The 25,597-nt window shown below is 36.4% G+C and overlaps 2 protein-coding genes across 2 annotated transcripts in view; one reads left to right on the top strand and one right to left on the bottom strand.

Annotated features, from left to right (window-relative positions):
• Positions 1 to 25,597, bottom strand: part of DOCK2 (dedicator of cytokinesis 2) — a 214,020-nt gene that overhangs the window by 97,964 nt on the left and 90,459 nt on the right. The window lies entirely within an intron of this gene.
• Positions 13,930 to 25,385, top strand: INSYN2B (inhibitory synaptic factor family member 2B). The gene is made up of 3 exons (XM_075102169.1): positions 13,930 to 16,088; positions 19,285 to 19,359; positions 23,467 to 25,385. The coding sequence occupies exons 1-3, from the start codon at positions 14,716 to 14,718 to the stop codon at positions 23,651 to 23,653; spliced, it is 1,635 nt and encodes a 544-aa protein (XP_074958270.1). The 5' UTR covers positions 13,930 to 14,715; the 3' UTR covers positions 23,654 to 25,385.

The following is a 25,597-nucleotide window of genomic DNA, read 5'->3' as shown; positions in this document are numbered from 1 at the left end:
TGGAACTCATAATAAACAGAGGTTTCTCTCTTGCTCTACGCTTCTCACCACTCCCCCTCAAGAATGGATAATTCTGGCTCATGGCAGGTTGAGGACAGAGTGAACAGAATTCATACAAGAACCCAAACTACCAACCCTATTGACAATTATATCACTGCTTCATTTTGAAAACATTCAAATAAATGACATGCCAATACATTAGACTGTCTTAGCCTACACTGCAGAATGATAAAACCTGAGAGAAGATTCCTCTGATATTGAAAAGTAGCCATTATCACAACTGATATCAGATTTTCTCAGGAGCCCCCAGCTCATTATATCTCAACCTACATTTTTTCTCCACCTGCAGCTTTTCACACCAGAAGTAGGGAGCTTATGGGAAATGTCATTCTCTGCATATATCCTGCCAAAGCCAATAAGCATAATTTCAGTCTCTCTAGCAGTTACTGTCAACCAATTTCTTGTAACCCAGTCTCTAAACTGCCATAATTAAATTCCCTCGCACTGAAAATGTTTTTCAAAACCAGCAGCTGGAAAGAGATACAGCAAGGTATATTCAGCAAAGTACACAAAATACATCTCATGAGGACGAAATACACTGCCACTTCCACTTCTGATGTCATTTGCTGACCTGAAGGAATACAGGTAAAAAGCCTCAAGATGCAGATTTTAAATTCCAGCCCTGTGACCCTGATGAGATCTGGCACAATCTTTCCACACAGATTTCAATATTTCCGTAGGAAATCCAGAAGCCATGGGAGAATGTATTTCAGCAAGAACCCGGCATGGTTTTTTCTCTCGCTGTCTCCCAATATATCCAGAAGGTTTGTGATATAAGTGAGAGTAACAGTTGACTCCTTACATTTACTGGATACTCCCACGTACTGACGTGCCAAAAAAAATATTGTTATGGAGATCTTGAAGAATCACAACTGAAAACACAATGCTTACAAGACATTACGTACAGCTGTGGCACAGCAGACCGCTAAATATTTTTGGACTCAGCTTTGCCATGTCATTCTCCTTGCTCTGAAGTGATAAGTTAATTGAAAAAACAGAATACAGAAACCAACTGAAAGCAAAGGGGCTGCAGCAAGTACACTTAAAAGTTGTTTTCTGGAAGTAAACAAATACTGTAATGATGTAAACAACTCAAGTGTAGAAGTTAGACTTCAGAAATTGCTTTATTCTGGTTTTAAATGGTTTAGGATAGGAATAGTCTTTTTTCCTGCAAGTCAAATCTCTTAGATACATCCCATGTATCTATAGTTCAGAAGGGGAACAGCTCTTAATGTATAAAAGCCGTATCACCCCCATAGCCTTCCTTTCATGTTCACTCAACAACTGTAATGTGAAGAACGTGTCAGGCACCCTCCAGGTGGACAGGAACAGAATAAACACTCCATGGAAACATGCACGGAAACAAAGTAGATACAGCTATACTTTTAAAAATGCCTAATATCGCAATTTCATGCTTGAGGACTTCAGAATAAATCTGCACAGAAAATTAAAGTATATAAGCCTATACACAAAGGCATAATACTCTTTTTTGAATAAAAATGCTCACTCTAGTTACAGTTTGCACATCCATTTTCGCAAGGAAGACTAATAGCAGAGTCACGGAAAGACGACAACATTTATTTTTCCCCAGTTGCCCACACAGGCCTAATGCTAGACTCCTCTCTTTGCCCCTAAAATCCTCTGGGCCCTCCCACTGGACAGAAGAGGACAAATCACAGTTGTTGCTAGTCATATTCTCCACAGATTTGTTGAGAGCCAATTCTGACCTGTAAGTCATACTTTCAGGTCAGCTGGGAGCTCTGCAGGAAGAAATAACGCTATACCTCTCAGACAGGTTTAAACTGCACTGTTAATGCAGTGGCCCACATATTTTAAATGGAATCACAGTGTCTAGTATTAGGATTTTATCCAATATCCCTATATTCCCACCTAGAGAGCACTGCTGTACTAAACAGGCTATTTAGCAAAACCAAAATTGTCTTCAATAGTCAAGTGATATATTAACCACAATTATTCATAAATACACACAATGAAAAATTACACGACTTGGGGCAGATGGTGTCATATTACCAGGCATTCCCAATATATAGTTACTGCAGGAAAATATATGAATTTTATTATGATGTTTTCAAAATCCAGCAGCAAAAACAATACTGTTTTGAAAAACTTGAGAACATTATTAGGGAAGATGACAAAATTTTTACTTTTACATTAAGTCTTCCTGCACACTGCATGGATATCTTTCTCAAGGGCACGCCACCATCTTCATAACCTTTCATTAACAACTGAAACGTAACAAAGCATGCAATATAATTTTGCTAGTGTTTGAATTTTAGTTTGAGAGGACCATATACATTCAAATCAGAGAGTTCTGCAGCTCACAAATAAAGACAGGAGAATCATGTTCAGTTTATAAAAGTCTAGGCAGAGATTATGTTTCTTTTTCCTAAAAGGAGCTTTACTTACAGGAAGATAAAATAATTCCACTAAGGGAATAAATGGTTTCTATTTGTCTGAATCAGTATGACTGAAACTAAAGATATCTTTTCCCCATATGCAATGGAATGGAATTCAAATTTGAAAAATACATTGCCAAAGTTAGAACAAATGGAAATAACTCACAACCACAGACTGGGCCCTGACTGTTTATCGCTGTCTATGCAGGTGGTGGCTTCAGTTGAATACTTACTTAACCACACTGTGATGCATTTTAAAAGGTGAAAGTTATCACTGCATGTTACAGCCAACATAGGAATGTAAACAGCAGTACAGATCTGTGAGTAACAAAAGACACCCATATTGAATGAATTCCTGAATATATTAGTGTGAGCCAAGCACTGAAAGGTGAATTCTGTAATGAAATTACTCCTGTTACATAACAACCAAGTCCATCAATTTTTGTTGTTCTGAGGATAGCAAACAAGATCCTGTGGGATGATGGGAAGGGATTTTGTTACAGAATCACGAGACACTGCAGCTAGTTTTGGCCTCCTCATCTTCTGGCTAGAAAAGACACAGACTACCTATGCCCAGAAATAAACAGGAATGGCAAACAGTGTAAAGGAAGAAGAAATTCAGCATGAATATTATGAAGGAGGGTTAACCTTCTGGAAGTCCAAGGGAGTAAAACCACACTTTTTATTTTTTTCCTCATCTGCACTACAGTTTCAAGCAAACAAGCCCAAAAATTCAAACAATAAACATGTGAGATCACCAGATGATGCTACTTTTACTTACTGTTGATACTCCACTGGAAAAACCAGCATACACTATGAAATAGGACTGAAATATCGAGGAGGATAAGGCACTAGCAGGAAGAAAAAAAAATAAAACAGAGCAACTCCCCCCTCTCACCCCACCCCACTGACATATGGAGAAGAATCATTTGTTAATATATGAGCAACTGAAGACTAGCCAGAGCTTCAAAGTGTCAGGTAAGGTAGGGGATAGCAGAACTAAGGTGCCAAACCCACATGTTAAACATATGGCATACATTTCCTATAGCAGTCTCCTCAATGACACACAGAAGAAAGATGGTAGGGAGTGGCAAACTGTTCACCACAGGAACCACATAAATGGAGCTTTTAAGTTTGCCACTCAGGAAAAATATTAAGTTTGGTTGTTGTAACAGGCATAGTTATAACTAGACAGCCAAATAGAAAGTTCAAAGGTAAGTTTCATGAACAAAATAACACCTGTAATCAAACTGCAAAGGCCTGCAAAGCAGCATGCTCTCTCATACACACACAGATGTTCCTATATCTGCCTGTGCACAGGCTACCTATATAACTACAGGTAGATATAGATATGTTAGCATTTTATAAAGCCTGGATACAAATTTACATTAATCTAAGCTGTAATAAGCCTGCATACTTTAACACAAACATCAAGTACTTACCAGTATTTTTTCAGTAACCAAGAAAATAGTAGAATACTGGATTTATATGAAAAGAGCACTGAAATTTCATGTTATGAACCAGCTATTTTGGACACTTTCCAGCTCACCAACCTGTCACATTGGCTAACTTCCATCTCCCTGTAGGCACTCAAGCATTTCTTCAAGAGAAATTTCTCAGTTTTAAGTACACATGTCTTTGCAAGCTAACACTGAAAAAAAAAAAATTCCAACTTGCGTACTCTATCTATGTGACTGAAGTTACTCACTTAAGAGAAAAGTATGTGTTGTATCTCATCTCCTGACAGTAAACCTTGTATTAACAATTTCCAATATAAACTCCAAAAGAAATAGAGATAGAAATGTTTTCTAATCCATGAAGCCTTTTGTTCTGAAACAGCCAATGGAATGTATTATCTCTTCAAATTAGATGGTTAAACTTTTATTTTTATTAGAATAGAATAAAGGAATTAAGTAGCATAGTTCTGAAAATTATATTCATAAATAAGATCATCATAATTTTATCTTTCAGTACATCTACAGCACTTCCTGCAGAATGGCATTGCATCATCTCAAAGCGTAGCCAAACCAAAATCCATTTCCATGCCTAAAACTTGCTTAGCTAAGTCCATTTATCTGCTGCAGTAAATATCACGTCTTCTCTACCCAGTCTCACCAACCTGAAGTAATTGTCAAATCTTGCTGTAATATTATTCAGAAATAAAATCCTATAATCTCTTCCACCGCTGAAATGTTCCCTTTCTGAAGTCAGAAGCTTACATCCCACCCTGTAATTACTTCTCTGTGTTAGATCCTCCTCTCCATTCACCTTGGTCCCACCTTGAGGTGGTTCACAATGTCTACTAGCAGGATTTGTAAAAAAGTTCATGCCTTCTTCTTAGGTCCTCATTTCCTACGTGCTCAATCAAGGTTCATTCTGCATTACCAAAACCACCGCAGTAGGGAACATTTGTGCACATACAGGAACATGCACAGAAATCTTCTGTGGCAGGGCACACCATCAGAACAAGATATTCTGCGTACTGACCAATGAGAACAAGCAATAGAACAATACTACACAAGTCTGTGCATTGCAGAAAACTCCAGATACCAAACTATGCTATGCAAATTATTCCATCTCTTATAATAAACACATTTACCTTCACAAATAGCTTTTTGCTTTATTCTGTAGGACCCAAAGCAATAAGACTCCTTGTTGTGATCAATGATTGGCCATTTAAAAATCTCTCTCAGCAGCTTCATCTTTCCTTTTCTCTACCAGCTTTTTCCTGTGCATCGCAACAAGCTGCAGGTTTGCACTTTTGGTGGATTGTTTTTACTTTATAGGCTCCACATCCTTCATCCAATTTTATCTGAAAATATTCTCTTCAGAAGTCTCCTTGCCATTCTTCTGTAGCTTTCAGTACTTTTCCACCCATTTCCTTCTGCAAGAAACTCTACCTGTTTGCTACAACTTCTTCCTTCCAGTCTTAAAGGGTTTTTTCAAGAAAAAACCTTTTTGTTTTGGTGCCAGTGAGATTCTGGAAGAAAATTTTGTGAAATCATCAGGATTTGCATACCAAGCCACTCACTGCATGACAGACTGCCCTTGCTCTATGGTTTTTGCTAGCAACAAATACCTGTGATCACCATGTGCACTGAGTTAGTTTCATAAAAGGAAGAGCTGGAGTCTCATTTGAATCTCCGACATCCTCAACAAGTTTTGGACATTTGCAAGTTGGAGAAAAGTGATGATTGGAAAATAATTAGACTGCTGTGGTTCGTGTTAACATTAGTGCATAAAGCTGGTGACTGTCTCTGTTCAGTAGATACTGCTTATGTTGTATGTTCAAAAGGCAATGAAAAAGCGATATAGTTTAGAGTGTCTAAGCTGTCAGAAAGATACTATATAAGTCTTCTCAACATTAAAATCATGCCATTTCAGAATTTAGCCGTTCTGAAATTAAACCTGAAGCTCTAACTGAATAAATATACCCCTCTTTTTAGAGATTAAATTAGCTGAGGTATTGTGAATAAAATCACAGCAGAAACATAAAACTTCAGCCTATTTTTAAAGAGGCCACATCAAGGAAAATAAAGCTGTACTTGGCTGGATTTTTCTGGGTTTGGGAGCGTGTACTATTTTTCCTGTAAAGGCAGATGTACTGGCTTTTTATGCAAGATTTTTAAAAAGAGAAGCTTTCATGTAGAGCAATACAAAAGGAAGCCAAAAAAGTTCTGACTTTGCCTTTTATTCCTTTTCACGCTTCCCTTATTTTTTTAAAAGCTCCAAGAAACTCACCAAGTTTCTACTTATGTTAGAAAATTAACTCCTGCCAACTGAGATTTTTTCACCAGTCCATCTGTCCTGACCAGGGAGAAACAAATTTGAATCAGCAGAAATCTATGGCTGCCTCTGTAGTGCTTGACTGGACCCTCAATGATCCAGTGAGAGCTCACCACAGCGCTAGGTAGAAAACCAGGGTACATAAATGCAAACAGAGGACTAAGACTGTGCCAAAATGTAGGCCAGTAACAGAGGATATTTGGCAGCAGAGATGCAAATAGTGAAATAAAACAGAGGAAAAGAATTAGTTTGAGGACTCTCACAATCCACTCTTACAGCAATATTATTAGTGGGGCAAGCACTACACAAGTCACTCGTAATAGTTAAATCCAAGAAACAGACCAAAGGAAATCACAGAACAGCTGTACTTCAGTAACATCATAATGAATAAAATAATACAGGAAATCTTGAAAGAGAAAAGAAATTATGCATCTATGGAATTTTTAAGAGAGTCCTTTGCAGACCCTAATAAAAATTTGGGGGCCAAAGTTCAGTTTGTTAATGGTAACAACTATTAAAGTACTTCAGCTGCTAGTTATGTCTGTGTCCTATAGGATACAACTGGTACATCAGGTAACTGCAAAGTGGGATATGTCTGCCACAAACCCTTTTGACAACCAGTAAAAATGCTCTCAGATATGACTGAAGCTAATAGTACCACCCCAGCAAATTCTGGAGCGAAGCTTTCCAACAGAATTGTTACAGTGACCTGAAGAGCAGGCTATGTACCCCAGTGGCCCATAACATGTATCTGAAGAGATATTCTGTGGTCTGGGCCCAAGATATTCACTCATTACATATGATAATGATCACAGGTTAGAACTTCTTTTCTCACGTGCAGTTCAGCACTTCATGGGGGAACTTTTAACACTGACTTGGACTCTTAAAGGACTGCTGCAAACATTAATTATTTCAGTTATCTCCAATATGGAAACCAGAATAGTGTGGTATTAATTGGTGAAAGTGCCAGATGAAAGATAGCACCTAACTGTAGCATTCATATTACAGCTACAGCTGTTGACTGAACATCAGAATTAAATCCCACCTTTTTAAAATGCAGACATAGGGAGTTACCAGGACACGCATGAAATGAGTGGAGCAGAACCATGCTACAGATGCTGTAAAAACATGTAACTGGATGTGGATGGTTCAGATAGCAAGAATAGCTGAGATGTTATTCTAACTTAACCTGACAAATATTCAAATCCAGCTCAAACCTAAAATAAGTCTACAATAACATCAGAAAACACCCTGCAATCTGAGACAATGCAGGAAAATATGCAGAGGAAAAACCTATTCAGAAGCAATTTGATCTTTTTTTCCTCATAAAATAAGAACTTCAATTACAACTTCTATTTTTCCCCAAAACATTAACCTAGCAGTAAGTACTGATAAGGTTACAAACTGCATTTAAAAGAAAAAAATCCATTGCTGATTAATTCAATAGTGAAAATGAGTAATGTTTCAAATATACTCAACAGACATTTTAGGATTAAAAGAACATAGGAATGCTTTTATGATGCAAAAAGGTAATAAGTTTTAAATGAAATATCAGCCTGTTTATTCTATCTTTAAGGCTACTCACATCAAGAGAATGCTTGCTACAAGTTGCTTATAGAATGGTATTCTATTACTCTGTTAGCATTCTACTCCAGACTCTCAAAATCCCCCAATAACCTGATGCTACTATACAGAAACCTGCTATTAAATATGAAGGTTACCTTAAATTAAAGGTGAAACTATTAAAAACCATACTGCAGTCCACCAGACTGTGATGAATTCCTTTCTGGCCTTACTGAACTTAGAAGTTTGCAGAAAATAGAACTGTAAACTCCACTGAGGTTCCTTAGGTTATAAAAATGTAAGAAGTTCATTATAATCCATCCTAGAATGACTTACTGTGATTGTTGCTTTAGAGGTTACCTTTGAGAGAATACTGAAGAAAGAAAAATTTGGGTAATAACATTAAGAATTCTGACAGTTGCAAATCACTAACTTATTAAATTGCTTTATACTTTCAGATTTTAAAGATTGCTACCACAATGTATAGTGTTTTTCATCCCAGCTGTAAGTTTTACATCTCAAAAGAAAAATATGTAGCAATCTATCTCATCATATTTTAAAACTCGCTCTGCACTGAAAAGAAGAAAGAAGGCAAAGAATCTAAACTTGACTCAGGTCTGTGCATGGAGGGAGAACAAAGACAGTCAACTTCAAACGACAGTTTACATTTAGACTTGGGGACAAGGGGAACCCAATGCAGTTCAGCTAAGTTTGTATTACTGTGACAAAAGGGCAGGAAAAAGGAGGGAGAGAGAATTCTTAGCATCATCTAATTCCCTTAGTTTTAAATCCATCTCTAGTTCTTCATGCTATCTGGTGATGTAAGTTTCACTTCAGTCTGCAGGGATTTCAGAAGCATAACTAAACTTATCCTCAACATCTCTCATTATTTTGAGGAAAACTGCCAACGTGAGTTTTTATAAGAAGTAGAGATATGGCTAAATTAAACAGCTTGGCCAAGATCTATTTTCAAAGTTCCTGACAGAAATAGAAAACAAAAATGAAGACAACTCACATCCAAACCAATGCACTTAAAGCATGAATTCATACTTGTTAAACAAAGAAGTTTTATTGCAGACACTGATTTTTCATTTTGAAAGGCAGGGGCAAACCTGCATATGGAATGAGTCCTCTGCAGTGTTTAGTCTGTCATCCAGCCATTAGCAAGCACACCATTCAGAACGGCTGCAACACATGCAGCCTCTTGTCCCACCAATAGTTTAGGAATATCGGAGAGATTTGCAACATGAAGGTAAAGTGACAGTCACACAAATGTCTTAGAAACTGAGGATCATGATTCTCCCACCTAGGAACAGCTTGTTACCAAACACAAACCATAATTAAATTAATCAAGATGACTCTTTGAAATGAAAATGTCCATCTAACTGCATACCATAGAAAATCTATATTATACAGGATAAAACACAAATCAGACATGACATAAAACTACTCAGTCTGAATATATTATCTTACAGTATTACAGCTCTGTCAGCTATCACTGTATCTATAATACTTAAATTCATCTGCTGTTTAATCTTTGGTAGACAGATTATCTAGAAGTGACAAAAGTTTAGAGTGAATCAAGAATTTTAAGTGCCAATGCTCAAAAGTACAACAAGGTAAATTATACTAAGCGTCTTCCTGTTGAAAGCCCTCATAAAATGCTTTGGGCCTACTGACTTTATTTAGTGAAAAGGGTCTGCCCAAATTTGTTTTTAAATAAATACTGGCTTTAACACAAGCATAAAAGAAAAGCAAAATACTACTAATATATGTCACACTTTCACTACAAGGAAAAACACTACAGGTTTTTATGAGCAAACTAGTAAAATAGAAAATTAAGGTGTTAAACTGCAACTGAATGAGTTTGAAAACCACGTCAAATATTTAAATTTTTCCACGAACTGCAGAAAACCCCCAGAACCACCACACTCTCACATCTGCACTCTTCCAAAATCCCTACTGCCTTTGCTATGTACTTTTCCACTTCATGCAGTTTCCCATAATCTCCACTTACCCTTACCAGCTGCACTCCTCTACACAGAGCTTCAGTCATTAAACTGAAATATGAACCAAAAAATGTGTTTGACTCTCTTTAAGAAATCAGGAAGGCAGAAGCAAGAAAGAATAATAGTTATTAAAAAATATAACTATTGATACTGTAAGTCACTATCTCTTGTAGTTAAATTTCCTCTGCCTGGCTGGCTAATTGAACTGTGTGTGCATTTCTAAGAACTCAAAAACAAAATCTTGAGGCTGGAAAACCAGTTCCATTGCAGTTTCAGGTGGCAGTTTTTGCACCGTAGCCTTTTCCAGGCAATTCTCTTATTAACACCCTGGAATACAACTACACTGGAGCTAGAATAAATTTACATTGGAAAGTATTGTGGTTTAGCTGGCAACTCAGACCCCACAAATGAGACTGTTGTGGTTTAGCCGGCAACTCAGACCCACACAGCCGCTCGCTCACTCATCATTAAGAAGTGTGTGCACAAAGCATGTAGAGGCTTTAAGAGTCAAGATTTGCTTTAACAGTATAAGCCAAGCATAAAAGAAAAAAATGCAATGATATCTATCGGTAGATTCACATACTCCAAACATTGTAAAGAGGAGCATGAAATATGCACCATTTAAAAATAACATTAACTATCAACACCTAACAGGCCACTTGCTTCAACAACCAGTGAATGAAGAGATTGGAACAAATCCACTGGGCTAATTAAGCAAAACAACCAAGGCACAAGCATTTCCTCAGGACTGATGAGCAGCTGCCCAGGGAAGGGACGGGGAGGAAGAGGCTGAATAGTTGGATGCGAGGTCATGGAACAGACATTAAACCCCAGTAAATTTCTCATACCAAAACTGTTACTGTTACTGCAAGACATAAATTTAAAACTGGCATACACTTTTTGTTGTTGAGTGACGTAAGTTAATACATTGAAAGCATTTCTATAAAAGAGATCCTTAGAATTTTTCATACTTCAGTCAATGTGAAATAATGAGCAAAACAAGATGTATATTGCTGTGCCAGAAATGAATGAGGAATTTTATCTTGGGCAAGGGAAAATGTTACTTAGACTTAGTAACTGATAATGTTACACTGATTTGTTAATCTAAACGCAGACACCTATAACTCACTGAAATTCACTGGTTTGGGTTTTCAATCCAAATATTCTTACCTACATATTTTTTATTTCAGCTTGATTTAATATTTAATAACAGCATCAAAACTTTCATTGCAACAATTCATTTGAACCCCTGACCAGTGGATGCCAAGGTAGCTAAAAATCACACGGAATTAAAATAGCAATTTGCAAATTAAGAATGCAAGAATCTAGCTCACATGCCTCTATAGCCAAAGTAGAGAGCTCTCCTAAAACGCTTAAGGGCTTTTTGCTTGTATTAAAACACAAAGGATTAGATTTCCTAAATAATCTTTCTGAATTTAATTGGGCAAGTATAACTTCTAAAGTAGTCCATCTGCCTGAAGCACAGCAGCTGTGATGAGAAGTGGAGAATGCTACTGCAATATTTGGATAAATTCTCAAACAAAATTGTAAAAAGCCTCCAGTAATTAGTGGATGATATGAGAATTCAGAACTTGGCACTGGAACTTTATTTGCAGAAACTGTTTGACTTGTTTGTTGTGTATACTTGTTTCCAGTGAACAAGCAGTACAATGATTGAAGTGACAATGCTAGTGCACCATGAAAGTAAAATTTGGTATTAATGTACGTATTTGTTTCCTCGATATCTCGTGCAACATTTCCCTCTGCAGTGCAATCAACCAACACTCGTTTTCTTCTAAAACTTAATAATACAATAATATCACATTATTACTTTGTTTAAATTATATTACATTGCCTGAATGTTACATGAAATTACATGACATTTTGCTATATTCTGTAACAAGACCTTTCTCCCTACACCGTCTCATCAATTCTTGTAAATTAAATATACTAAAGTTTGTGCAATGCTAAAGCAAAAGGTATGCAAAGGTAATGGAAGTAGTAAGGCTAATGAAACCACCAGTGAATTAACAGGGACCAGGATTATTATTAAAATAACACTATGCTGGGAATTTAGCCCCGGTCTTAAAAATCACTGCAATCCTAACAGCAAACTATGTTGGATTATTAAAAATGCCATCGAATATTTCCCATGTTTTGCATAAATTTCTGCTCTTATCCCTGTTCTGTTCTAACAGCTGGTTTCAGATTTAGCATAACTTATTAAAAATACAGGTAAAATATTCTACATAGAGGTACATCTCATGAGTGAGTTTTGAAAGTCAGGACTTAAAATCTGCTGCTAGTCCAGCACTATTAATTGCATATACTGAATTTTGGCTCAAACTATCCTGGAATGTTTTGGGTAGGAGAATTCATATTTGTGAGGATTATTTGGATAAGATTACAGATTATTTGGGTAAGAAACAGCAAAACCGTCTTTAGCACTATAGAAACCTGGAGCAAGAACTCCTGGCTAAAATGCATAGAGCTTAAATGTACACCATTTCAACAAACTATATATGGCATACACTCACCCACACGTCCTATCTCAGGAAGCCATACCAATCTAAATTTGTAACAGAAAGCTTGCTAATATAATTCTACCAAAGTAGCTTACACTTTGACATAAAAATATTGAAGCAACAAGATTAGTCTTGGCACAGATGAAGACCAAGACTTAGCTTTCACTTTTACTGTCTTTATATTTTCTTACTGCAGCTCTAGTACATCACATGTTCATTACCAATGCATTGTTACAAGTCTTTCCCATACCCTGTCGTGCCACTGGCCAACACATCATAGCACACTGGTTCATATTCTAGGAAAGAGGAAACAATACACTGCACAACCCTTCGATCAGTACCATTAAACAGCCTGGGTGAGACTGCCTAGCTTAAAGGAATCATCCATGCGTACACTAGAGCACAAATTTACAAATAGCCCATCCTGGTACTAAATGCAGGGCATGCACCCATAATTTGCATTTGGAGTGACAATTCATGAGCACTCCAAATTTCACTAATAATACCCTTTTTACAGAATAAATATAGAGACCTTGAAAGTGGTCAATGCTCGTTACACCTTAACTGATGAATAAAATGTCTCTGTGGCAAACATTCTCATAACTGAAGAGGCAGCTGGGACAAATAGGTGGAAGTTTTTTTTTGGGGGGGTACTAAAAAGATGAGTGGTTATATTACACTTGAAAAGGACTAAAATACTCACACGTACAATTTTGATAACAGCTGGCTCAATAATACAATATGCTCTCTTACTTTTCTCCAGTCTTCCTACTGCAATACATGGTTGTTATAACTGTACTATAGTCCTAACTGTTTTTCAGAAAAAGTTTTAGCAGTCACTCAGAATGTTTAAATATGTTTTTTTCATGATGAGCTCTGGACAAACGTGAGAAACCACAGCTTTACAGGCCAGCCTCCTGCATGCAAACTGAGTAGAACACTTTACACGTATGAGCAGCTAATTTCAGTCTTGATTCCGGAATAGTTGATACTGCATGGGAAATAGATTTCATCTCCCCAGAACAGGTTCCATTTGTATTAACCACAATAAAAAAGAAATTTATATTTCATTGGCCAAGAGTTGTCAACTCATGAGTCAGCAACTCTAGTCTAGAGTTAGCAACTCTTAAAAAAAAATAAAATAAAATAAAATAAAATAAAATCTGAGTTTTGTTTGAACCTCAACTTGCCTCCAAATTAAGAACTCACATTTGTATTGTTCAGTTCTTTGGTATTTCATCCATAACAAGATTTAAATAGCCATCTTCAAATCTGAAGATTTAAATTTTAAGATCTATATTTGGGACCAGATTCAGGCCTGCACATGGCTACTGATCACAAGGAGAAAACTACTACCTTGCATATTTTACATCCATTTTTTGTGTTTTGTATTTCATATGGAGAAAACTCTAAGCACTTCAAAATTATAAAACATTTTTCTGTTTCTACATGTGTCTCACTGCCAGAGTTACAAAACCCCTGGAGATTAAAACTTGTTAGGAGACAGCAGAATAAAGTGACAGTGTTTGGCAGTTTGTTTATCTAAAACTGTTGTCTTTTTACTTTCAGGAAGCATTTCCTGCAGTTCTGCATTTGCTGATTATTCAGTCTGGACCACTCTTCTGATGCCAAAGTATTTACAGAACTTCCCCAGATCCAACAGTCCCTTGGATATGATTGGCCTTATATTTGCATGAACTGAAGAAACAACTACACATCGATAACTTCCCTCACTGAAACCCACTGGATGCTGTCTTTTTGCCTGGTCAGAAGTGGTTACATTTTGCCTGTTTGGGAAGATTAGTTTCATTTGCAACATTAAAAAGATGGCTGAAGAGGAAAAATTCTCTGTAAAGAAACCAATTCAGTTTGGTATTAATGGATATATTCCATCAGTAAAACTATGCATCAGAAATGAAAATGCCCCCAAAAGTTATTCCGCTTGTTTAGACAACATGCAAATAAAACGTATGTGACTGGTCCACCATAAAAAAAAGCCGGATCACTAACGGCAAGCTGATTGTCAAATAAGAGCCATCAGGAAAGCCACAGACTAAACCTTACCTTTAAATTAGTTATCTGTAAGCCTAATGGCCTGTTGCAAAAATCATGTTAGCTTCAGAACACAAAGATTTCTGCATTCCCTAGCTACAAGAAATCTTCCCTTAAATTTCATATTTAATTTCCTTATCTCAGCATTTGGTCTAATCAGTATTTAAATTTGAAAGAGCATCCCTAAAAAGAGCATGTCAGTTAAAAGTATACATAATAACAACAAGAAGAACGAAAAGCTTAGCTTATTCAGGAGTAAGCTATTCATTTGCATCTTAGGAACAATCTTAATATACAGGACAAATGACAAATGAAATGGGTCGCAAAGAAACACGTTACTTACAGACTTTAAATTGTGATTCAATGGCCCAGCAAAACATGAAAATGCGCCCAGTGCTACTGAAAAGGAACAGTCTGGATTCAGCTGATTTTACGAGACAGCCACACCACCGCAGGACCAAATCTCAGCAAGTTCGATTCAAGGATGATGGTGTGAACACAAAGACAGAACTGGATACCAATCCTGCCCAAGATATAGCATTCATGACTGGAAAACCAGAAATATTTAGTGATCACAGTTTTTTGCTACATCAACCTCCATCTTTTCCAAGGGCTCAGAAGGGGCTTCGGAATATTGCCATACAAACATCTCCTAGCCTCAGGAAACACCTCCCGGTTTTTAAAAAGAAAAAGCTGACAGTAAGCAAATCATTAACAGAAATGTCAACTGAGCCTGCAAATTCTACCCAAGTAAACGGCAATCTTTCTGAACAAGACATTATGTCTTCAGATCTCTGCTACTTAAGAATAACTAATCATTTGGAAGATGGATTTAGGAATAGTGAGGTGGATGGTCAGTTAAGTCAAAGTCCGTCAAAAGCACAAAGCAATGGACCTATCCACTCAGAAGATTTCTCAGTATCAGAGAAGACAACCGTATCTACACAGGTGCCTGAATACATACATGTGAGTTTTCCACAAGACAGCAATGTTTCCATGGATGCACCAGATGTAACCATGAATTTAAGTAATTCACTGCATTCTTCTACTGTCATAAATAGCAATGAAAATAATGAAAACAGCACGCTGCCATCTAATTCTGAAAAAGCATACCTAAGCAGTTCTACCAACTGCAGTGAATGTAGTCCTCATTCTGACCCTTGTGAAGCAGAAAAAAGTGATTCTGAGTTGCTTGTAGCCAGCAAAGATGCAAGCAGTAAGAAAACTACTCCATTATCACCTCCATCAAATCACAGCTCATCTTGTTTCCTCAGAGACTATCAACAGGCAGGAAAGCACAAAACAGATTCCAGCTGTGTGACATTAACAAATGATGATCACACAACAATGTCACTGACCAGCAGTAATGCATCAAAATCTGTTCTGTCATGTAATGCTGAAATTGAGAAAAATTCTACCCAGTCAGATGTTTCCCAGTGTAACAGCTGTTTAGAAGGATTTCACATAAAGTCTTATCTGCCAATGAATGAAATAAAACCACAAACTGACAAAGAGATTAGTGAAATAAATCAAATTCACTTGGCACATGGCGAAGTCTGTGCCCTACAAGGCAGGCTGCAGTCTGTAGAGGAATCCTTGCAGTTGAACCAGGAGAAGATTAAAGTCCTTTTGAATGTAATCCAAGACCTGGAAAAATCCAGAGCCCTCAGTGAAGGGTACGGTGCATTTTAATATTAGTAATTCATCAGAAGCATAAAGTAGATGTTAGCATTCTTTTAACCTTTGCTACTGAAAAAAAATCTTTCCTGCGATATTTAAAGATGAGTTTGCAAAAATGGTACCTTATGCCCTTTTTCTGGTATTTGGGCCTTGGCAGAGAAGGAAGTCTCTTTATAGTTTGGTTTTAGCTGACTCTGCCTTTACTAAACGCAGTGTGAAATATAGTTTATTAACTCCCATTTTTATTTAGATTTATGGTGTCAGATACAAAGCCACTGACACCAGAGAGTTGGCAGTCTCCATCTAGCTCAAATCTGGATGCAGCAGAACAACAGAACCCACAGTCTAATGCGCTAATGTCGTATAATAGAAACCTATGGCAAGCTAACTACCGCTTACTAGCTAGGTCAGATATACATTTAGTGCCAAAGCAGTCCTACTGCTGAAACAGTTTGTATCAGCAAAAGCATGCTTCTGTTCGGTGAATTATTACTGCCTTCATAAGCAAGCAAAAGTACGAGGAGCTAAAGTATAGCATCTGCAGACATTTGGGGACCACATTACTAGTTATATTTCATGACATCACAAACACCACAGCTGCTTAAAGGGAATACCTTAAGAATAGGAAAAAGGCACAATGCTAGGTAAACTTCAAGAGTTTCAGTATATCAGGAAGATTTCACAGGAAGTGGAGGTACATGCTTGAAAGGGATTAAAACTATGAACATACAGCACGTGAAGATTGTTAGCAAGAACTAACTTCGGAATCTCAGATTTTAAAACAACTGCTTTCTGAATTATCAAGAGAATATATGACCTGCATTTATTTTTAGTATGCTTTCATAGTGACTATTAGCCAAGACTGCAAGCATTATTTATGTAACTTAATTATGCAACTCATTTATGCATTAGAAATAATAATACTACTATAAATGCAACTAATGACTGAAGATTGTAGGACCAAAGATAAAATAGAATTTTAAATATTTCTATGCCCAAAACAGGTTTTAGAATATCCTGATAATGTCTTCCAAACCTGTTACACCAGCTCCTACTTAAAGTAAATGCAGCTAGGATACATTTTAAAGTTCTGTTTTATGACAATGTAGTATATCCATCAAATAATTTTTGTCCTTGAAAAACCCACAAATAGTTCTTTCAAAGTATCAAGAGAATAAAGGTTCCATTTTACTTTCTTTTTTAAAGATAAATCAACATGAAGCCTATGTTACCATACATTTACTTTTATACTTAGCACAGCAGGCTCGGGCATCTAGAATAGTCATTTATGCACAACTGGTTTGTGCATAAAACTGCATCCTTAATTTTAAAATCAGATCATGTCAATCAATAGTATTTACTGACTACAATTAAGGAATAAATCTGATAACGTTCCACATTTCCACAAACTCTGCAAACACAAAAAAAAGGCGGCTCCACTGAGATTTTTGTGCAGGTTAAAATGCACAGAAATAGCACAGAACATGACACTGACTTGCTCACCTGACTCAGCACCAGGTCTTTGCACTCGTCACGTGGACAGAAAAAGTTTGTGTGGCTGTGCAAAAACTGTCAGGATATAACTAACTGAAGCCATGATTTTATACGCCCCAATTTTCTTAAAACTGCTGAAGAAAAATAAATCCCTTTTGAAGAATTCTTCAATTCTCAAAGTATTCTACCTGGGAATTGAAATTACCTTCTTGCATTTCTGACGAATAATTCTCCAACTCACACTCCAAATACAAATTTATATGCCTTTAGAAAATTAAAATAACATAAATCCAGTTAACATATAATTTTACTCTGTACAGATTACCTTTTATATCTGGAAACATTAACCAGTAATGCCCATCTGGCTGTTAGCATGAAAATACTTCCATTAGTTTCCACTGCACCCGCATAAGTTTTTATTCTACATAACTCTTTTCCCCATGCAATTCAGCTCCAACTAATCTCTCTCAGAAGGTTATTCTCAGTCATTTTTCTCTATCTGAAAAGTCCATATGATTTTCTAGCACCAACTTTGTAACAGCCTAGATGCAACAGACAAAATCCACCTAGACGTACTGATAACAAAAACGCAAATATGTTTATAAAACACCAAACCCCAAAAGTTCGCTTTAGAAGCAAGATCCGGGGGGTGGGCAGGAAAAATCCATGAGTCAAGCTTCAGCTATCACTTGTCTGTAGTAGATTTCACACAATTACCACCTGACTGTGGTTCTTTAGGAAGTTACAAAAAAAACATACCCGCTCCTTCTTCCTTGCACGTAGTTATGTAACACAGAGCGGGCAAGTTTCTTTTACATTTGCAAATCTGACTGTTAAGAATAACTTGCAGTGAAGCACAGATTATACAGCAATATTTGTAGTCCATTTCTGTTCCATTACCACGTGGTAGAAAACAAAAGTTTTGCCAAATATCTTTAAGTTTCACACTGAGCTTCAATGATAAGCTTCAAACCATCTTGCTAGAATCATCTAGCAGTAAAACTGAACATTCCAAGTTCTTGTGGAGGTAGCACAACAACAAATGTGAAGAACCTCCACTTTAATTACAAAAGCAATGAGAAAATTATTTTGGTACCAACTGAAGTCCTCTAATTCAAATAAAACTCATTAAATATAAGTCTATGTATCCTTCAGACGTAACGAGCCACCAACCTCAAACTGTTTCTGATGCAGATCTCTCTATCATAAAAATAATTCAACTCCAGTTGGTGTTAAGTATGAAAGTCACTTTTCTTGTTTTCTCAACATTCAAAATTTGTATATCTTCAGCAGTAAAAATCTGAGTTTTTTATACTTAAGTGAGGAAACATGAAAAGAGGAAAGAATGGGAAGCATAAGGGTAGAGATCAGACTGATTCACCAAAAGCATGGATATTCGAAAACTTTAAAGTGTGTTTATAAGAAGCAGTTGCATGTCTAAGTGTTTTCCTACCAAGATTTTATGCAAGAACCAGTAACCAAAATGTTAATAGCATGAGGTGGAAAGATGCAAGACAAACCATAGATCAACACAGGATATAGGTTTTTTTAAAGCAACCTTCTAATTTAGAATTTGACACTATAATTTTTAGTAAGGATAATAGAAGTGGTGAACAGAATTACTTTTACTCATGAAAGATTCAGAGATCTGTTAATGTATCTATAAATACACATTACATGAACTACTGTCTATTACAGGCGTAACTTCTACCACACTGGTCAAGACCTCAACAACTGCAGCACCTGTCAGAACACCGCATGTATCATTTACAGGTACATAATTTTGCATAGTCTGTATATCTGTCACAAATACCATGCTTTGCTCACTGCTATAAAAGGTCTCAATTATTATTAATCCAGTTTTTACAGAAGACCAAGTTGTATGTGTGGGGTGGTCTGTTTTCCCAAGTAGAAAATAATTAATATTGGTGGTATCTGAAAGAGGTACTGTACTTGTGAGAATTCACATAGAGATTCCCAACTAATGTTTCAGAGTACTATTAGTAGCATGCTTTGAAAACCTTTGATGCCATTTCTGATTATGATATTCTCTTTGTGTGCTACATTTTTAAAGCTAGGATTTCTGTAATAAATTTAGATCTTGGAAAAGAAAAACATTAAATTCTCCAAATGCCAGTAAGCTACAGCTACAGTTCATGTTTGTGTGCAAAACAAAACCAAAACTCCCACAGTTCTCACTTCAGTAAATGTTTATTTGTTATTATTTGAGACAGTGCAATTTGAGTGTAAGTTACTCCAAATTTAAACTGCAGTTTATGTTAAACTCTTAGGATCAGAAAACTTTGTAGTACTGTGTTCCAGAAGCTGTACATGTTTCAAATGCTATGTCTATACAAACAAACCGAACGAGTCTTTGGCTTGCCAGCCACTAACTAAAAAGCTAGCAGATACTGCACATGTAGCTTGTCCACTCACCAAGGGATTTTACAGGGCAGAAAACACACATCTTCAGTTATTTGATTCTATAAGATTCACATATTGCACAAATGCAGCATAATCAGCGCTGGAGCTCACGCTTTGCCGTTTTAGATCCTTTTCCAGTACTGCCATACACTGCAGACTGAAGAGATTGAAGAAGATGAATGCATCCTTAAACCTTATATCTTAGGCCTCATTTGGAGAGGTAGAGAATATCTATTCAAAACAAAGGTAGTGGAGAAATTATAATACTGCTAGTTTTATCCTGCCTTTTTGTATTCCTTCTTCATGAGGGACACTTCACTTAAAGGACTTTGCAGCTAATGAGCTAATTACTTAAATCACATGCTCGTTTTCCTTGCCATATGTAGCACATTTCTGATATGCTGTACCATTTTAAAGTTTACTTTTTTAAAAACCCTCAGTGGAAAATGAACTTGCCAGTCACCTATTGCGAAGACTGTGCGTTGAAGTTAGGCATCACGCTGCAAAATTAAGAAGTTGATTTGAAACATCTAGAAACTTTTTATCCCTTCAAAGATATCATATGTATTAGTATCCAGAGGTTTTTGATATTTACGCATGTTTACAATTACAAAAATAAAGGGTAAGAGAACTACTTTTTTAGGTTGGAAAACTCTTCCTTTATTTCAAAGAATATGGCAGACAATTAGCCTCGCCAGTCTGTAAGCACCATGACTTCAAATTTTTTTACGGATATAATGAATAGACTATATCCACGTGGAAGTGTTTTTCACACTGCATTTTCTGCATGGGCCATATTTAATAAACAGCTTAATAAGCTTGTTAGGCAAAGTCAGGGTTGGACACCGCATTGGAACTTACTGTTCAACATACAACTCAGTTGAGTACTGATGTCCTAAACCTCTGGTAATGAACTCTCAAAGTACATGACTTATAATAAATTAAACACCACAACTCCTCTGAGACAAAGTTATTAGCCTTCCCCACAGTTCACTGGATGCTCCAGGAAGTTACACAACTTACCCAAGAACATAGACTGAGTCTGTATAAAAAGGAAGATCCAAGACAAAACAGATTTCCTTTACTTGGTCATTGTCTCTGAACAAACAATCCCTCTGCATTTTTGTTATAGAGGAACACTACTCATAGAGGAATAGAGGTCACATACAAATTACTCTCTACCACAGGATGCCTTCCCTCTTTAGAAGAATAAACTATGAAGCTTACCCTGCATTTATAGTTTACACAGTGTCAGTACAGGAAAGATCCTGAGCAACAAGTGCAAGTATCTGAAGGAAAGAATGGAGGAAGTAACAAAACATTGATGTAGCTTTTTGATTTACTGGGTAGTTTATAATGGTAACAGTGCCTGGAGGCTTACAGTGCAATGATTAGTAGAATATGTACAGGAGAACACAGTTCTAAAGAATTTCTAGCTTTAAAAGAGCAAGGAAACCTAATAGTTTTCACCTTACAGAGATGTTCCACAAGACTTGGTTGTGAAAAAAGCATTCCGAGTATATTTGAACATTGTAACATATTCGTTAGACAATATTCTGAAGGAAGTGATTGTTACCAGTTTTTGCTCGAGACAAACCCATGCAGCTCCTGTGTTCTGTGCAGCCTACAAGATCCATGCAGGTATTTTTTCCACTAATGTAGCATCACTGTTCTCATGAATTACAGAATCAAATGCTTCCCGTTTTCCTGTCTTTAAAGAACCTAACTCATCAGTGATTCAAATACTGTACAAGCAGAATGTTGGGTTACTGTCGCTGAACCGACATGTACATTTTAAGCAGGCCTGAGTCAAACAATATACTAATCTTGTATCAATCCAAGTGTGGATTACACTGATTGGAAGAGTTTGTTAGTCTAACAGCAACCAGGTATATAGCAGCTGTAAGTTCAGCCTTATTAATTATTCAGCAGGGTTATGTGAGATGACTTGGGACTCTCAATCTAGAGCCTGTAAGACAAATGTTTGTATTATAATAAACAAATGTAAGTAGCAATCAAAACCAGTCATCTCAGCATATAAGGGGCAGTATTAAATGAAGACTGACTTGACCTCCTGCCTCTAGAGATGATCTCTCCAACATTAAATTAGAAACTTTGAAGGAGGGAAGAAAAAAGGAACATGAGCAGATGCTATCCTTACGCATGCCAATCATTTCATTCTCTAGCCCTCATGATCTGTGACTACTGAAAAGCATTAAGTTGCAGTTTTAGCAATAAGCCAGGAAAATTGAAGACACACTGATCAAATTTCTTGGTTATACCAGTTTCTTCTACTTCTTTTACATTTATTATTAATTGCTCCCTGTCCAGAGATCCCTCTCCAGTTCTTCTAAATTAGAATAATCCTACTGCTTTTTTTTTTGCCAGCTGAATTATTTTATTTCATTAAAAAAATCCAAAACATACTAATTATAAGGGAAACAAGCTTCTACTTACTTTTAACATATTATTTAACAATGTTTAGGGATTTCTATATACATGCAATTACTCACAATTAAGAGTGTTTTAAGAAATGCATATTTACTGATTTTACGATTTCTTCTACTCAGTGCCCAAATCAGGTTCAGGGCCTTAATGTGACATCCCAACAACCTTCTGATGATGCCTTTTTTCCTCCCATAGAGCTTGCATTATGGAAAATAAAACCAGCTACTTTGTGCTCTCCCCTCTGCCTGCTAAAACCTACACAACAGGCATAGCTGATACAACTCCCACTCTCCTACCCAGAAAAGGTGGTTGTAATAAACAAAAAAAGTGTACAGCACTGCATCTTTTTAATTTTTTTGTTTGTTTTTGTTTAACTGTACCAGTTGCATCAGACTACTCAATCACTGTCCACATCTATTCTTCTGAACCTTACATTTTTTTCTGTGCACATATCTGCTCTTACCTAATTCACATCTTGGCTCTCATTTGACATCAACAACAATTATGGGTTTCAATAGAGAAAATGAGTTACATTCTACTTTCCTGTTAACTAACACTTCTTATGTCAAAGACTTACATATTCGCTTAATTTCATGTATTTTCGGTCCTAGCAGGTCTCCTAGTAGAACACATCTACATTTAACAAAGTTAAGCATGGGAGAGTTTTGAATTCATGCCAAGCATATGACTGAGTCAGATCACAGTATCAAAATCTGACCATTGAATAAAATGCATTGAGAGGTCATCCTAGTACATTTTCATTTTTTCTCCCTTAAATTTTGTCCTACTGTTTTGGGCACAACGCTAGAGTTCTTATATAAAGGAAAAAGTTTCCCTCAGAAAAGATTAATTTACTTTCAAAGCAGCAACCTGTACAGCCTTGTCTTTTAACCAGGCTCTAATACTGAATAATACCAAATTATTCTAATGAGGTAAGCATCTTTTCCACATGTTTTTTGAAGAGGGAATTTCTCAATGACTAGCTTAAATCTCCTCATTTTTCCATAGTGTAGAATACGACTTCAGACAACAAGAAGGACGATTTCATCAGATTTTGAAAACACTGGATCATGCAGAGGAAAATGCCGCTTCAGCTTCACCTCAGAAGGTATCCTCTGATCATCCAGCTCCCGAGAAAAAGGAGTTAAGACGCAAAACAAAAAAGGTGAAAAGAAAATGCTTCTGGTGGATTTGACTTCCTTATGGATCCTTTTACATTTCAAAAGACAGTAGAACAGAAAGAGGTTTGAGAGCACACACCTGAAAATGTGCTATTATGAAATTACAAAGCTAAAGAATGATTAGAATATCTGAAAAATCAAATTAATTGAATTTACTTAAATCATCTCACTGAATAAAGGTGCATGAAGATACTATTTTCAAGCAGAAATTGTTTCTTTCAAAAGGAAGCTTTCTCGTTTTTCCAAGGACACTTTCATACGCTTTGTAAAGACTTTTTTTTTCAACTTTCCAGAAATAACAAAGTTTAAATCTCTAGTTTAAAAAACAATGGTAGACAAAACGAAGGGTATCAAACAGTCGTCTTTTCCTATTTATAAGCAACATGGACTAAAAGTAAAGAATTTCATTGATCTTTAAACAAACCATATAATCAAGAACAACATCAGAGGAATCTATGTCGTTCAAGCAGTTCTCTCCTCAAAGGAGACAATTACAATTATTTCACATTCCCACTGAAATATTTTTGTTGCTATCATCTAATATTTAACAACAAAAAAAGAATTTCAGGTTAAGTTTTACTCTGTATTTTTATTGGTTCAACTTAAAAAGCAACCATTTAGAAGTTTCAGCCACTTAATAGACTTCTCTGAAAAGAATTATAGAACCATAAAACAAGAGGAAATCTCAGTAATTCTAGTCTTAACCCCCTAGCTCAAGCAAGGTCCAATTAGGTGAATTGGAGTTTTGAGTATCTCCAAAGTCAAGAACCCATAACCCCTTGGGGAAAGCTGTTCCAAATTTTTTCCTAATATCTAATCTGTATTTCCTATGTTCTAACTTGTGTCCCTTACACCTTGCTCTATCTAAATACACCTTCAAGAAGAATTAGACAGACAATAAGACCTCTCTCCTACGCTTTCACTTCTTAAAGACCGAACGAATCCAGTTTTCACTGCCCCTCTTCACATGTTATATGCTGCAGGCCACAGTCATCTCGGTGGTCTCCCACCAGTAAGTTGATGTCTTTCATCTACCAGCCTAAAACTGGACACAATGCCTCAGGTGTCATTATGCAGTTGCTGCAGGGAGAGGAGTAACCACTTTGGCTACTGTCTTGCTAAACCACTTTGCCCGATTTGTCCATTTAAGACCTGTATCACCATACCAAAATATCCCAAGATGAGTTTTTTGGCCTTAAGATATAAGTTGATATATGATACAAAACTGATAATTAAAAAGAATATATTTAATGAACTTATCTGTACTATGTATTAAAAAAGAATCATATATGCTGAAAAGATTTTATCAGATGACAATGCAGCTATTTCTTTCCTTCAAAAATAGCCGAGTTACCAGCTAGCCTGGGGTATGCCAATGATACCTAATTTAGGGTTGATGATACTATTATTTTGCTCATGGAAACATGGTCACCATTCATATGGGGGGCAGAGGGGAAAAGGTTTTCTGAAGCAAGTTTAAAGGGCACACTGTAAAGCCCAAATAATGATTTTATGTTTAGTGGAATGTACTGCAGACTTTTTCTTAGAAGTTATTCTGGTTAATTAGTTCAAATGGTGCCAGGGTATTCAATAGATTAACCCCTGGATCCTATTTTTCTAAATCATGTTGTATTAATTGTGCAATGTTAGTTTAAAATGTCTGTGCGCTTTTTGTACACTTCTGTGTTCCTTGAATTCTTAGGGTTAATTACACATTTGAAAACACATTAAAACAACTTTGCACAGAAGAATTTCGTCTGGAAGAACTAAGTTTTTTGATAAAAGCAGTCTTCATTTAGAATAGAGTATGCTATGTGACATGGCTTAATTTATTAAAATTCTAAAGGACTGACAGTTTTAAAAAACATTTCCATGTTAAGTTCAGTCGGTACCGAAATGACAGGCACAATATTATATGAATTTTTACTAGCAAAGAGGATGCCTTTAGTGAGACAGAA

This window comes from Phalacrocorax aristotelis, chromosome 8 (assembly GCF_949628215.1).
Source record: "Phalacrocorax aristotelis chromosome 8, bGulAri2.1, whole genome shotgun sequence".
In the NCBI taxonomy this organism is placed as follows: Eukaryota; Metazoa; Chordata; class Aves; order Suliformes; family Phalacrocoracidae; genus Phalacrocorax; species Phalacrocorax aristotelis.
This window is presented reverse-complemented; position numbering and strand designations above follow the sequence as displayed.